The 15,831-nt window shown below is 43.6% G+C and overlaps 1 protein-coding gene across 1 annotated transcript in view; it reads right to left on the reverse strand.

Moving 5' to 3' along the window:
* Positions 1–1,907: 1,907 nt before the first annotated feature.
* BZW1 (basic leucine zipper and W2 domains 1) overlaps positions 1,908–15,831 on the reverse strand; it is a 28,961-nt gene continuing 15,037 nt past the window's right edge. Inside the window, exons 4-12 of the mRNA XM_040357200.1 lie at positions 15,719–15,813; positions 14,504–14,569; positions 14,282–14,417; positions 11,696–11,805; positions 11,418–11,588; positions 10,235–10,381; positions 3,957–4,095; positions 3,216–3,338; positions 1,908–2,355 (exon numbers count right to left, since the gene is read on the reverse strand). Of these exons, the coding sequence (XP_040213134.1) occupies positions 2,324–2,355; positions 3,216–3,338; positions 3,957–4,095; positions 10,235–10,381; positions 11,418–11,588; positions 11,696–11,805; positions 14,282–14,417; positions 14,504–14,569; positions 15,719–15,813 (1,019 nt within the window). The 3' untranslated portion in view covers positions 1,908–2,323. The remainder of the gene's footprint in view (positions 2,356–3,215; positions 3,339–3,956; positions 4,096–10,234; positions 10,382–11,417; positions 11,589–11,695; positions 11,806–14,281; positions 14,418–14,503; positions 14,570–15,718; positions 15,814–15,831) is intronic.

Here is a 15,831-nt window from a genome sequence, read left to right on the forward strand (position 1 = left end):
TGTTCGTGCTGTGCCGTCCCTCAGGAAGAATGCTGCGGCGTTGGCGCCGTGATTCCAGACACTAGAGGCCAAAACTTATCCAAGATGGCCGCTGACATGCAGAAAAACAGCATGTGGGCTACAAGAAAATGGCTGCTGACAGAACCGCGTCAGCGGTAAAATGGCAGCCGTACACGTGTTTAAAACATTCAGTATCACACAGCAGACACTGTCCAGCATACACAGCACAATAAAAACAGCGCAGCACAGCCCCCTGGCAGTAACAGAGTCCGCCCCCCCCGGTGGACCCCCCTACCTCACAGCCGCCACCCAGAACGGGTAAGTAGGGAGAGAAAGGGAGAGCGGAAAGCAGGGCGGACCCTCATTCGACCTCCCCAGGAATGCACCAGCTGAACCACCCTGCCGAGGCAAGGGGACACTACTTACCCATCCTGCGACCACCGGCTGGAGGCATTCCAGACAGACCCAACGTCCGCAGGTAGATACAGCATGGCTGTCGGCCTGGCACACTGACAACCATTGAGACCGGTCATATGTGTGCCCTGTAGCATACAAGCTCACCGGCCGCCCCTGGAGCAACAGGGCATGTCGTGGACGGCCTAGCTAAAGGCTGTCACACACTCGATGGCCAAACATGGGGGGGGGGGGGGGGACTACAAGGATCAAGATCCAGTCGGCAGTTGATAGTAGATCCCAGGATACAAAAAAAAAAAAAATAATAATGAAAAATTGCTAAAAATCTCCAGAGCACATGGGTTCCAGAAGGCCATGTCTTCTTAACGCTAGGCAGAATAAAACTGGGGCTGGATGTTCCAGAGAGTGGGATGTACCCGGGGGACACGCCCCCCTGGGAGGTGCTGTACTGAGAGAAGTGTTAACACTTAAAGTGCTGTTTTTCTGCCTAGTCTCTCCTGAAATGAAGGTATATAACCCTAAGGTCAATGCTGCCGTGTCCGTCCATGAACGGAAGCGAAAAACCCCCTTTAAATCTGTAGGGCATTTGCAAAAAAATAAAAAATCTGTTTGGGGGGTTCAAAGTGTCAGAAAGGACTTTGTCTGCAAGTGCCATTTTAGTACAAGTGGAGGCTTCCATTTTTGGATGGACATTTTATGGTTACACAACCTGATCACATTGCTATAATCTTTTTATATGGACTATAAACTGAAGGACCAATGAATAAATGTTTGTGGAACAAATAGTTTTGAGTTTCCATTATTTCTTATGGGGAAAATTTGCTTTGATACACAAGTACTTTGGATTACAAGCATGTTTCTGGAACAAATTATGCTTGCAATCAAAAGTTTTTTTTTTTTTTTTTTTACAGAAAAATATTATATATATTCTCAAACTAAAAGCTGTGTAAATTCATCCATTTGCAGGGGGAAACGGGAAGATTATATTTTAATATGCAAATTTAGTTTGGGTAGTGTTGTGCAATTAGTTAAAGCAGGTCAGTGCCAAATTGCAAAAAGTGCTCTCATCAGGAAGGGGATAAAAACCTTCTGAAGTTGAAGTGGTTAATATAACAATGTGGGAGAGAAATATTCTGCAACTTCAACATTCTTCACTCCTTTTGCATTGTGTCTTTCAATAGCAGCACCTAAAGAGTTCCATATCGTAGTGTGGTGATTATCAGCCTCCTGTAACCGCCCCATATTGAAGGGCACTTATGTCATAGTCTTAAATTTATACACCGAACAAGCTAATGGGCATAAACACCTATAAAGTGTTTGCTCTATCAACCAGGTGGCATGCCCACGATCTGCTTGGCAGAAGTGCCTAGACCAATAAACTACAAATTAGGCAGAGGAAAGGGTTTTTATTTATGTCAACGACTTGACCTTCGTTGGAAACTGAACACACACGAGATCAGTTGAATAGTATATGAAGAAATCACAAACCACAGTTGGTCGTCGAATATGGCATTTAATTTGCAAATATTTTCCCATAACAAATATACCAAATTATAGTGATTTTGAACTTTATTTTTAATAGAAAACCGGGGGGATAAAACGAATTGTTACATTTTGAAAGGCCTTAAATTACATTATTACAGTAGAAAATCCAGGAGGTAGAGGGTAACAAAAATCCAGGACATGGAATTTGAATGCATGGTTACTTAAAACATGGTTTTGTCTAAAACTAAAAACATGACTGTAAAAAGGGAGAAGAAAAATAAAAAAAAAATGTAAGTGATGAAAGCCCTTATATCATGCTTGATACAGGAGGTAGGATGTAATGAACCAGAAAGACACATAATTGAGTATGACTTTTTTTAATCTACAGCTCCTGTGTTTGCTTACTGGCAACACTATTAACAGTTCATTCAACATCTTCAGTCTCAGACTCAGATTCTGCAAAGAAAAAAAAATAATTTTAAAGAAAGCATTTGTATTATGCCTCAATTAGAACAGCCATGACTACATTGCCATTAATTAAAACTTTGCAACCTTTAATAGCATCAGATAGTATTTAACTAGCTGGGTTAAGCACAAGCGAATGTCCGCAATAGCAGCCATAAGCTTGTGCTAGTTTTCCTTAACCAGGTTTCAGCTGTAAAGTGAAAGTGATCTGGCGGCTTTATAGCTGCCAGTTTCACAGTGCAGCTGGTGCTGTCCCCCCCAGAAGAGCTGGAAGGGGGTCTAGGTAGGCAACTGGTTTAACCTTTTATATAAAGGGAATATTGAAGGTTAACCGTTTCACTGTGGTCAATAACTCAAATTGAATTATTCAATTTTAAATGTTTAAACACTTTATTAAATGCATAGCATTAACCTTGAACCACCTTTTTACAGGTTCATAAGACCATCTGAAGGCTTGTGATGACCGTACGCTATATCATTCAGACTGTTGGCCAACTATATATATATATATATATATATATATATATATATATATATATATATATATATATATATATATATATATATATATATATATATATATATATATATTTTTTTTTATTTATTTATATTAATATCTATATCTGTAGCAGAATTGTGGATTTGACAAAGCTATTGGACAAAGCATTAGTGTCAAATTTATCAAAAGATGTACAACACCACTGCTTTGAGAAAATGTATGCAGTAATGCATGCGTTAAAGCATTTAAATATTGCTTAAAGTGTGAGATGCAACAAACTACCAAAAAAAAAAAAAAAAAAAAAAAAAAAAAAAAAAAAAAAAAAAAGCACAGCCATTTGCACAGTAGTTACCTTCTTCTGCATTTTTAAGCCACTCTACAAACTTCTTCATCTGTTCCAGAAATACACTTTTTCCTTTAGCAACATGTGCATCTTTATACCACTTCAAAATGGGCTCTTCACTTAAAACTTCAGCTGCAAGGAGAGAAAAAAAAAAAAAAAAAGGTGATCGGCTTTAAGTTTGCCCCTTGAGTCACTTATTGCATGTACATCAAGTGTCAAGCCACAGTACAAGAAAACAAGTAAATTCACCCTTAGAGCAGGATGGGAACGTTAAGACTTTTCCATAGCTATGAACTCATATGTGCTATATTGCACAAAGTGTACAGTACAGAATACCAATAGTTACCATACAATCAATGGTTTGGTGCAATTGATACTACTAGGGCAATTTTCTCCCAAGTAAATAGGGAAGGGGAGGGGGGGGGGGGGCCATAACATCACGTTGTAAACATTTGTTTCATATCTGCACAGGTACATCAAAAATTGAGCATAAAACGCGCAAGTTCTCATGCACAGATGCTACTCTGCAATAATATTTACCCGTCGCCATGACATACAGCATATTTCCGTGCACGTGTTTAAGAAAATATGCTCCATGCACAGCGATGATTACAGCAATTGACTGTTATATGGCTGGCTGTATGTGCTACCTGCTGTTCCACCCACCCCCATGTGCAGGAAAGCAACAGGAATTATGTTTGAGCCTAAAAAAAAGTACATGTGCTTGAAGCCAAAAACTACCAAGCTTACCTTTGTAAAAAAGCACCACAATTTTCTGGAAGGATTTCATGAAGTGAATGTTGTCATAACAATACTCCTGAATTTTCAGCAGCAAAGTCAGTTCAGACTGACCCTGTGTAGTAAAGGCAGCAAGGAGAGGGCTGTATTGCTGAAGAAAAGAAAGCATTAATATATCTACATACACAGCAAAAGTTTTAGGCAGTTGTGAAAAATGCTGTAAAGAAAGGATTTGAGAAATCGAAGTGTTAAAATTAGTAAACAAAATGGAAAGTAAAACCAACAGAATTTAAATTGTGTGACCACGCTTTGCTCTCAACAGCATCAATGCCTCTAGGTACATTTACACACAATTTTTGAAGGCACTCAGCAGATTGGTTCGTTCTCCAAGAGGTTTGGAACAAAACCTGTAGGCCATTTTATTAAATGGTATGGTCTTGTCTAGTGGTCGACCGATATGGGTTTTTCTCTGGCCGATGTCGATATTTAGAAATCGGGGCAGCCGATGGCCGATATATGAGGCCGATTTTTGCGGCCGATATTTTGGGCCGATTTTTGGATTGGGATGCATTGTGGAGGAGGATGGATGGTGCTGGGCGTGGGTGGGAGATGCGTTGTGGAGGGGGAAAGATGGTGCTGGCTGTGCCTGGGGGATGCATTGTGGAGGGGGGTGGATGAATGGTGCTGGGCGTGGGTGGGGGATGCGTTGTGGAGGGGGATGGATGGTGCTGGGCGTGGGTGGGAGATGCGTTGTGGAGGGGGAAAGATGGTGCTGGCTGTGCGTGGGGGATGCATTGTGGAGGGGGATGGATGAATGGTGCTGGGTGTGGGTGGGGGATGTGTTGTGGAGGGGGATAGATGGATGGTGCTGGCGGTGGATGTGTTGTGAAGGGGGATGGATGGATGCAGCTGGCCGTGGGTGGGGGATGTATTGTGAAGGGGGATGGATGCAGCTGGCCGTGGGTGGGGGGGATGTATTGTGAAGGGGGATGGATGGATGAAGCTGGCCGTGGGTGGGGGATGCATTGTGAAGGGGGGATGGATGGATGGATGCAGCTGGCCGTGGGTGGGGGATGTATTGTGAAGGGGGATGGATGCAGCTGGCCGTGGGTGGGGGATGTATTGTGAAGGGGGATGGATGGATGAAGCTGGCCGTGGGTGGGGGATGCATTGTGAAGGGGGGATGGATGGATGCAGCTGGCCGTGGGTGGGGGATGTATTGTGAAGGGGGGATGGATGCAGCTGGCCGTGGGTGGGGGATGCATTGTGAAGGGGGATGGATGGATGAAGCTGGCCGTGGGTGGGGGATGCATTGTGAAGGGGGATGGATGGATGCAGCTGGCCGTGGGTGGGGGATGCATTGTGAAGGGGGATGGATGGATGCAGCTGGCCGTGGGTGGGGGATGCATTGTGAAGGGGGATGGATGGATGCAGCTGGCCGTGGGTGGGGGATGCATTGTGAAGGGGGATGGATGGATGCAGCTGGCCGTGGGTGGGGATGCATTGTGAAGGGGGATGGATGGATGCAGCTGGCCGTGGGATGCATTGTGAAGGGGGATGGATGGATGCAGCTGGCCGTGGGTGGGGGATGCATTGTGAAGGGGGATGGATGGATGCAGCTGGCCGTGGGATGCATTGTGAAGGGGGATGGATGGATGGATGGAGCTGGCCGTGGGTGGGGGATGCATTGTGAAGGGGGATGGATGGATGCAGCTGGCCGTGGGTGGGGGATGTATTGTGAAGGGGGATGGATGGATGCAGTTGGCCGTGGGTGGGGGATGCATTGTGAAGGGGGATGGATGGATGGAGCTGGCCGTGGGTGGGGATGGATATATATATAAAATGAGTGTGTATACAGGAGAGGGGTGTGCTCTAACATGTACACACTGTTCCCTCCAGCACTGTCCATTGGATGACACCTGTGAGCTCCCACGTGAGTTGGAGTACTATGTACAATCACTAGAGAGCCGAGGCACCTATCAGAGATGATAGGAATACTGTACATTACCCCAGTCTCCAGCAGCACGAGAAATTAATCCTTCAGCCACGCTGCTGGTAGCCTGCGCGCCGGCCCCGCCCCCCCTTACCTCGGCGGGCTGTAGCAGAAAGCAAACTTGTCACAAGCCTGAGCAGCTGCAGTAGTTGTCTGCGCGAAGAGATCACAAAAGCTTCCTGCATGCTGGGACGGTGGCGGGATTACTGAACATGGGCTCTAGGCTACGGCTGGAGCCGTAGCCTAGAGCCCATGTTCAGTAATCCCGCCAACGTCCCAGCATGCAGGAAGCTTTTGTGATCTCTTTGCGCAGACAACTTGTACTGCAGCTGCTCGGGCTTGTGACAAGTTTGCTTTCTGCTACAGCCCGCCGAGGTAAGGGGGGCGGGGCCGGCGCGCAGGCTACCAGCAGCGTGGCTGAAGGATTCATTTCTCGTGCTGCTGTAGGTGGAGCGGGGTTTTAGCGCGGCAGCCGAAAATCGGCCGATTTTTTTACAATAATCGGCCGATGCCGATTTCTTAAAAACGGCCAAATATCGGCCGATATATCGGCCGACCGATATATCGGTCGACCTCTAGTCTTGTCATGTAATCCCAGACAGACTCTTTCAGGACTCCTTGTTCTTTACACTGAATTATACAGGATTTATGTAGTGGCAACAGTTTGTTCTTAAATTACACTAACTGTATGTTATGGAATGATAGACAAGTATCTGCCTGTATTTCCCAGTATAGAGAACACCATTGATCCTGACCAAATCTCCATTTGATGAAGAAACTGCAACCATGCTTCACTTTATCACTCTCCAGGAAACAAACTGTTAGGCTTCTTTCACACTATGGATTGTATGTCCGTTTTATAATATCCGTATTACACCTATTAACGGACGTTTATTAACGGATTTAATAACGGATACATACGGATAAATATTTTACCATTCTTCCTTTATTGAAAACGGATAATGTTTATCCGTATATATCCGTATACATCCGTTATATCATTCCTTTCTAACGTCCGTTAATAAAAAACATTTCACCCTTTCTTGAAGTCCAGCTCCAGAAGTCGCATGGATATTCAGGGGAACCCCGCCGTCAATTTAAAACAAAAATGACGTGCGGTTCCCCCTAAATATCCATAACCAGACCCATTATCCGAGCACGTTGACCTGGCCTGCCGCAGAAAAGAGGGGGGGACAGAGTGCGGCCGCCTCTCTCCTGAACCGCACCAGGCCACATGCCCTCAACATGGGGAGGATGTCCCCATGTTGATGGGGACAAGGGTCTCATCCCCACAACCCTTGCCCGGTGGTTGTGGGGGTATGCGGGCGGGAGGTTTATCAGAATCTGGAAGACCCCTTTAACAAAGGGGACCCCCAGATCCTGACCCCCCCCCTGTGTGAAATGGTAATGGGGTACACTGTACCTCTACCATTTCACGAAGGAAGTAAAAAGTATTGTAAAAAAAACACACTGACACAAAAGAATAAAGTCCTTTATTAAAAAAAAAAAAAAAAAAAAAAAAAAAAAAAAACTCCAGCGCTGAAAAATCCACTCGTTCCCGGCTTCCAGCGTTGTCCTGATCCTGCGACGGGTGATCTCCTGCGATGAGAAGATCCAGCGTCGGGTGATCTCCGCTCCGGCGATGTGATGATTCATCCGGCGCAGCAGCATCCCGGACCTCCTCTCACCGCTGGGCACAGCCCAGCGAATGAGCGGCTGAAGCTGTGACATTTATTATATAGAGGAGGCAGAGCCACCCGTCACGTGACCCCGCCCCCTCTGACGTACCTCTGCTACGTCACTGGGGAAGACCAAGAAGAGGGAAGACCTTTCCTCTTCTTGGTCTTCCCCAGTGACGTAGCAGAGGTACGTCAGAGGGGGCAGGGTCACGTGACGGGTGGCTCTGCCTCCTCTATATAAGAAATGTCACAGCTTCAGCCGCTCATTCGCTGGGCTGTGCCCAACGGTGAGAGGAGGTCCGGGATGCTGCTGCGCCGGATGGATGAATCATCACATCGCCGGAGCGGAGATCACCCGACGCTGGATCTTCTCATCGCGGGAGATCACCCGCACCCGTCGCAGGATCAGGACAACGCTGGAAGCCGGGAACGAGTGGATTTTTCAGCGCTGGAGTTTTTTTTTTTTTTTTTTTAATAAAGGACTTTATTCTTTTGTGTCAGTGTGTTTTTTTTACAATACTTTTTACTTCCTTCGTGAAATGGTAGAGATACAGTGTACCCCATTACCATTTCACACAGGGGGGGTCAGGATCTGGGGGTCCCCTTTGTTAAAGGGGTCTTCCAGATTCTGATAAACCTCCCGCCCGCATACCCCCACAACCACCGGGCAAGGGTTGTGGGGATGAGACCCTTGTCCCCATCAACATGGGGACATCCTCCCCATGTTGAGGGCATGTGGCCTGGTGCGGTTCAGGAGAGAGGGGGGGGGCCGCACTCTGTCCCCCCCTCTTTTCTGCGGCCGGCCAGGTCAACGTGCTCGGATAATGGGTCTGGTTATGGATATTTAGGGGGAACCGCACGTCATTTGTTTTAAATTGACGGCGGGGTTCCCCTGAATATCCATACCAGACCTGAAGGGTCTGGTTATGGATATTTACCGGGAACCGCACGTCATTTTTGTTTTAAATTGACGGCGGGGTTCCCCTGAATATCCATGCTCAGTAAAATTAACGTCCGTTAACATAACGGACATTTACGGAGACATTTACTAACGTCCATGTGCCATAGACTTCAATGTTAAAATATAACGGACGTTAATATATCCGTTACTTGCAACGGACAAAAAATTTACAAAAAATAGTGCAAGACCCGTCACATATTCCGTTATAACTAACGTCCGTATGTTATAACGGACTATTACGGATCTTTACGGAACATAAAAAAAATCCCATAGACTTTAATGATATTTTATAAAGGACGTATAACTTCCGTTTAACATTATCTGACGGATTTTAAAACGGATTATTAAAACGGATTTATTTTGTAGTGTGGAAAGGGCCTTAGCTACAGCCAAATATTGACTCATTGGTCCAGAGCACCTGCTGCCATTTTTCTGCACCCCAGTTCCTATGTTTTCATGCATAGTTGAGTCACTTGGCCTTGTTTCCATATGTTGGAGGTATGGCTTTTTGGCCAACATTCTTCCATGAAGACCACTTCTGGACAGTAGATGGGTATACCTCGATTCCACTGGTTTGTCAGCTGTGCCACAGCACAGAACCGACATGGGGAACCATTGTGGCCAGGGCAACACAATGAATATTATATTACTTGGGTAAAAAAAAAAAAAAAATCAACCTGTCCATGCATCTATCAAATCTCAGCTGTCTGCCAAGCCGGCCGAGATTCGAACAGTCTAGAAACTGCTACTAAAGCCAGCCATAATCTCATTTTAAGCCTTCAACACAGCGGCCCGTTTCAATGAACAACCATTTCAACCTACATAAGAAACGGATGATCATTAGCACTTGCTTGGTAGAATTGGTTTACCATACACTTTACTTTCACAAAGCCAAGGATTGATTATGTAGGGTTAGTCAGAATTGATGCTGGTTTGGATCCAAACGGGAAGCCACAAATATTTGATTTATATTTTACTGTTGGAACTTTGCATTTTGACACACACACACACACACACACACTATTATTTATATCTCTCTCGTTTGAAAGCATTCTCATTTTAAACATTTAATACCTGCCTAAAACTTTGGCACTTTATATATAAAAATGTTGCAAGCTAAAACAAAAGATTCCAAGCAATACACAGCCTGTATGTGGTTATATTTCATGAGATTTGGCTGCTACAAACTTAATGCTTTTTGTAAACTGAACAGTAGCATTTCGTGATGACTAATTGCCCATGATAGGACAGAAACATGCATGCCCTATTTAAAGTCAAATACATTTTTACTTGGTTGGCCACACAAACCCACCCCTCTAAAGAAAAAGCCATCTAGGTGGTTTTAAATGCTGCCTGCCCTTTTCCTTTACAAAGGCCGAATACCAGTTTGTACAATAGTGCAACTACTCGTTTACTAGCAGTCACATGAACTTACACCTGAGTCCTTGATGGACCAGTCAATCTTCCTGTACGTCTTGCAAATTACCAACCATAATGCCCCTGCAACTTTTCCCTGTCCAACTGTAGTGCAAGCAGGCACAGCTTACATAGGAATTGCAACTCTGCTCTAAGTTCAGTTGCATTGTTGCCACAATCAAGGAAAGCAGCAATACGTGAACTTTATTGGCAGAAGCATCAGGTATTTTTGCACAGATACCTTCAAGTGTTTGATGGCTTGCTCTGTAACCAGCTCCTCTTTTTTGTTCCATTCCACACAGCTCATCACACTGGACCACAAGATACCAATGACAGTCTGCTCAGAGATGTTGTTTTTCTTCATTTCTTCCTTTACATATACACTGATCTGAAAGTTAGGGAGAAAAAAAAAAGTCAGTAAAATAAATGTGGTTTCATAACCAAGGACTGTAGAACACCAAGCCTTTAAGAGGCCAGGTCTAGTTACTCTGTAGAATTCTGAGCAACAAGTTCACATTACAACAGGGATGGACAAATTTGCTTGGAATCTAGGAGCCAGCTAAAAAAGTTAAGAGCCAGGAATGCACCCCATCCCGCCGCGTTCATGCGCAGAAGCAAACGCATACGTGAGTAGCCCCCGCATATGAAATTGGTGTTCAAACCACACATGTGAGGTATCACCGCGATTGGTAAAGTGAGAACAATTCTAGCCCTAGACCTCTTCTGTAACTCAAAACATGCACCTGTGGAATTTTTTAAACGTCGCCTATGGAGATTTTAAAGGGTAAAAGTTTGTCGCCATTCCACAAGCAGACGCAATTTTGAAGCGTGACATGTTGGATATCAATTTACTCGGCATAACATTATCTTTCACAATATAAAAAAATTGGCTAACTTTACTGGCGTCTTATTTAAAAAAAAAAATAGTATATTTTTTCACAAAAAAAGCGCGCTTGTAAGACCGCTGCGCAAATATGGTGTGACAGAAAGTATTGCAACGACCACCATTTTACTCTAGTGTGAGAATTAAAAAAAAAAAAAAAAAAGAAGAAGAGGTATATGTATGCATGCAATATATATATATATATATATATATATATATATATATATATATATATATATATATATATATATATATATATATATATATATATATATATATATATATATATATAGTTTGGGGTTCTAATTAGAGGGAAGGAGATGGCAGTGACAACAGACAGGGGAAGCACCATTAGAATTGCTGGTTGTCTTGTCATACCAACAGCCACCACAAGATGGCGCCAGATCACAGAAAGAAAGCATAGGCCTGGTGGGGCATGGAGACACAGGATGCCCCAGGTCGCAAATTCTAGTCGCAATGGCGACCTGGCACCCGGGGGGGTTCGTCAAAACCCTGCATTACAATATGGTCAACTAGTTACCTCTTTAAGAGGCTCTCCTTTTGCCATCATTTCCTGCAGCTCTTTCAGAAGCTCCTTACGAGCCCCTATTGTTTGTTGATTCCGGACATACTCTGATAATTCCTTTAATCCGGCATCTGTGAAGTATTTTGTGAAGTGTTCTACACTCTGCTTGTTTGCTGGAAACAGTTCCTAGAATTCATTTTAAAAAGGCAAGAGCAAAGCATTTAGATCATATTTAGTGGTCTGGCAGTAGGCGATGTTCTTGCCACAATATAAATCAGAAATAGCCGTTTTACCATAAGTCTATTGTCCATATTCACTTTCCTAAGACTTCCAGCTACTGCATTAATATCCTTTTCCTTGATCCAGGATTTAAATAGTTTAACTGCAAATGCAGCTGAAACACCTGTAAAAAAAAAAAAAAAAAAAAAAAAAAACACACACACACACACACATTTAGCCATGTCAATTAGGTATTTCACACAATAGTCTACAATCCTATCAATTGATCACCCTTCTCACAAAAGATTTAAGGGGTGGGGGATTCAAGGAGTGTAAACTCCCCATGCACTGGAGATCCTTTACGGACATAAAAAAAAAAAATTGGTCAACTACCATGCTTTTGGTACAGTGCCTTGAAATTTTCCACATTGTCATGTCACAGCCAAAAACGTAAATGCATTTTATTGGGATTTTATGTTCTAGACCAACATGAAGTGCCCCTAATTGTGAATTGGAAAGAAAAAAAAAATGGGTTTCAACAAAAAAATAACTGAAAAGTGTGGTGTGCATTTGTATTCAGCCACCTTTACTCCCAAATAAAATCTAGTGGAACCAATTGCCTTCAGAAGGTCACCCAATTAGCAAATAGAAACCACTTGAGGAGCTACAGAGATCCACAGCTCTGGTGAGAGAATCTCTCCACAGGACAACTATTAGGCGTTCACTCCACAAATCTGGCTTTATGGAAGAGTGGCAAGAAGAAAGCCATTGTTGAAAAAAGTCCCATTTGCTGTGTCCCCCACATGGCTTCTCACAAACATGTGGAAGAAGGTGCTCAGGTAAGACCAAAAATCACTGTGTGGCAGAAAACACTGCACATCACCCTGAAAACACCATCCCCACCATGAAACATGGTGGCGCCATCATGTTGTGGGGATGCTTTTCTTCAGCAGGGACAGAGTTGATGGGTAGATGGATGGAGCAAAATACAGGGCAATCTTAGATTAAAAACTGCTCGAGTCCGCAAAAGACTCAAGACCGAGGTTCACCTTTCAGTAGGACAATGACCCTAAACATACAGCCAAAGCTACAATGGAATGGTTAAAGCAAAGCATATTCATGTGTTAGCATGGCCTAGTCCAGACCTAAAGCGAACAGAGAAGCTGTGGCAAGACATGAAAATTGTTGTTCAGCCACTCTCCATCCAATCTGACAGAGCTTGAGCCATTTTGCAAAGAATGGGCAAAAATGTCACTCTGTAGATGTGCAAAGCTGGAAGAGACATCCTCAGAGACTTGCAGCTGCAATTGCAGTGAAAGGTGGTTCCACAAATGATATAGATATAGATAGAACATTTTCCTTCTTCACAATTATGTGGCACTTTGTGTTGGTTCATTACATAAAACCCCAATAAAATATTTTCTTTTGGTTGCAACATGACAAGCTGGAAAATTAAGGGGTATGAATACTTCAAGACACTGTATATGGCTTCACAAGCCATGAAGCCATATATCAAAAGCATGGTAGTAGTCAGCCGAAAGGAATGAGATAAGCTTAGGCCTTCTCCAGACTCATCTCTTGCTCAAAACTCATTGACAGCTGCAGGGCATGGAATGGTGAGACCTTAAAGCGGTGGTTCACCCTGCTGAACAAGATTTCAGCATACAATTCGGCATCGTAGCGCGAGCTACAGTATGCCGGTCTTACATTTTTTATCCCCGTACTCACTGTTTAATCGTACATAGACGATTCCGTCTGCCGCGGGGAATGGGCGTTCCTAGCAAGAGGGAGGGTGATTGACGGCCGACTCTGGCACGTCACGCTCCCCAAAGACAGCCGGAGTAGGTCTCGGCTCTTCACGGCGCCTGCGCACAGGCGCCGTGAAGAGCCAAGCCCATTTCGGCTATTTCCGGAGAAGCGTGGCGCGCCAGAGCCGGCCGTCAATCACTTTGCGTCTGGATTGGAACGCCCATTCCCCGTGGGCAGTCGGAATCGTCTAGGTAGGATTAAACAGTGAGTACGGGGATATATAAAAAAAAAAAAATATATATATATATAATATATATGTGTGATATAGATATGGCCAAGATCAAAATACCCAAACTGTGCCTACATGCACTTGGATGTAGATGCTGCCTGCCAACAATTTTTTACCCAGCTCTTGCCCTGCCAACAGGGCCAAAAACTGAGCAAATTTTGGCTGGTTCATCAGGACTAAAGTGCTGAAACTGCTTCTGTGGCTAAAATGAGCAGGCAGTCTGTACTGCACCAAAGCAGCCAGATTTTAAATACAAGACTCCATTGATTTCCAAGTCAACTACCACCAGCAAGACCAAAAGATTCTTTAGGACACACTAAGGGGGTCAATTACGCAAGGCAAATCCACTTTGCACTACAAGTGCAAACAAGAACCACATGCTCTGCTGATATATTATCCAATCATTTGCAAGCTAAAATGCCATTTTCGTTGCATGTCACCCTCAGTGAAAAGTGGATTTGTGCCATTATATACATACATATCCCCCCCAACTGTGCTCCAATGCAAAAATCAGCCAGTCAACACAAAATTGTGGTACAGAAAAGCCCTATGGGCAGAATTGACAACTTTCTCATTAGTTACCTGCAGTGTATCCAACAGTGCAAGTCTCAGAAAAACTTACCCTCTTTTACTAAATTCTCATTATAGAGACTGTTAAGAATCGATGCATTAAGAATCCCATTGGCCAGAAGAACACCAGTAAGCATGGCCAACTTATTCCTCTCAGACTCTGAAAAACCTTTCAGAAACAGAAACAGCTGGAAAAAGAAGAGTTTAAAATGCAAATTTAAAAAAAGGAAAAAAAAAAAAAAATACAAAAAAGAGCAAAACAAAAAATGTATACCTTTTTGACCTCTTCTTCAAAGCATTTCTCTAGGTACTTGTAACGTCTGATTAGTTTGTTAAAAACCTAAAAAGTAAAAAAACAGCATTACATGACTTAAACATTTGCACTTGAATTTGTGCAAACACCTCTATGGTTCTAACCCTTTCAAACTACTAGGCCTCATTCAAAAAAAGAACTCTTGCAGCAAGTACCTGCATTATTAGAAGTACCTATGCATGAAAGGCTTGTGTAATGGTTACCATGCTTCCAGCAGTACAGCATACATGGGTTCTATTGGCCCGACAATATAAACAATTTTAGTGGTGCCTGCCATCCAGCTTTTTTTTTTTTTGATGCTACAAAATTCAATATCCCAATACAAGGGTGCTGCCAAATCATTTGTAGACCTGCTGTAATGCAATATGCTAAAACAGTAGTTACAGAAATGCCAAACGTGCTGTGTAGACATGGGGGTCTTAACAGCCTTTTTAACAGCTTCCTGACCACCCCCTGTACTTGTACGTTGGCAGAATGTCACAGCTGCGCAAAGCAAAGTACCTGTACGCCCCTGCCATGAGCTGTGACACGGAGCTGCAGAACAGGGAGACGGCCATGTAAACAAGGCATTTCCCTGTTCTGCCTAGTGACAGGACAGTGATCTACTGCTCCCCATAATCGAGAGCAGTGACCACCAATGTGTCAATTGTAGCCTTGCCCCCACCCCTAATGGTTAACCCCTTCCCTGCCAGTGTCATTTACACAGTAATCAGCATTTTTTGATCACTGTATAAAATGACAATGGTCCCAAAATAGCGTCAAAAGTGTCCGATGCGTCTGCCATAATGTTGCAATCACAATAAAAATTGCAGATCGCAGCCATTTCTAATATATATATAAAAAAAAAAAAAAGCCATAAATCTATCCCCTATAACAATTTTTTTAACCAAAAATATATAGAATACACATTGGCCTAAACTGAGAATAAAAAAAAAAAGTTTATATATTTTTGGGGATATTATAGCAAAAATATTGCCCCCCCCCCCCCCCCAAAAACAATTGTTGCTCAATTTGTGGGGGGGGACACAAATAGATTTTGTTTGGGTGCAATGTCGAACAACTACGCAAATGTCAGTTAAAGCGACGGCAGTGCCGAATCATAAATAGCCTGGCCCCTCTGGGGCTGAAGTGGTTTAAGGGTTCTGCAAGTTTATTTGGATGTTCTTAATACCTTACCTGAGCAAATGCCTGCATGGTCTCTAGATCTTCTTGTGCTGAAAACACACAAACATCAGTACGGATCACGTCGTCGGTGAGAGTACCACCTGGTGCTGCAAAATTAAACCGGC

This window comes from Rana temporaria, chromosome 6, assembly GCF_905171775.1.
Source record: "Rana temporaria chromosome 6, aRanTem1.1, whole genome shotgun sequence".
NCBI lineage: Eukaryota > Metazoa > Chordata > Amphibia > Anura > Ranidae > Rana > Rana temporaria.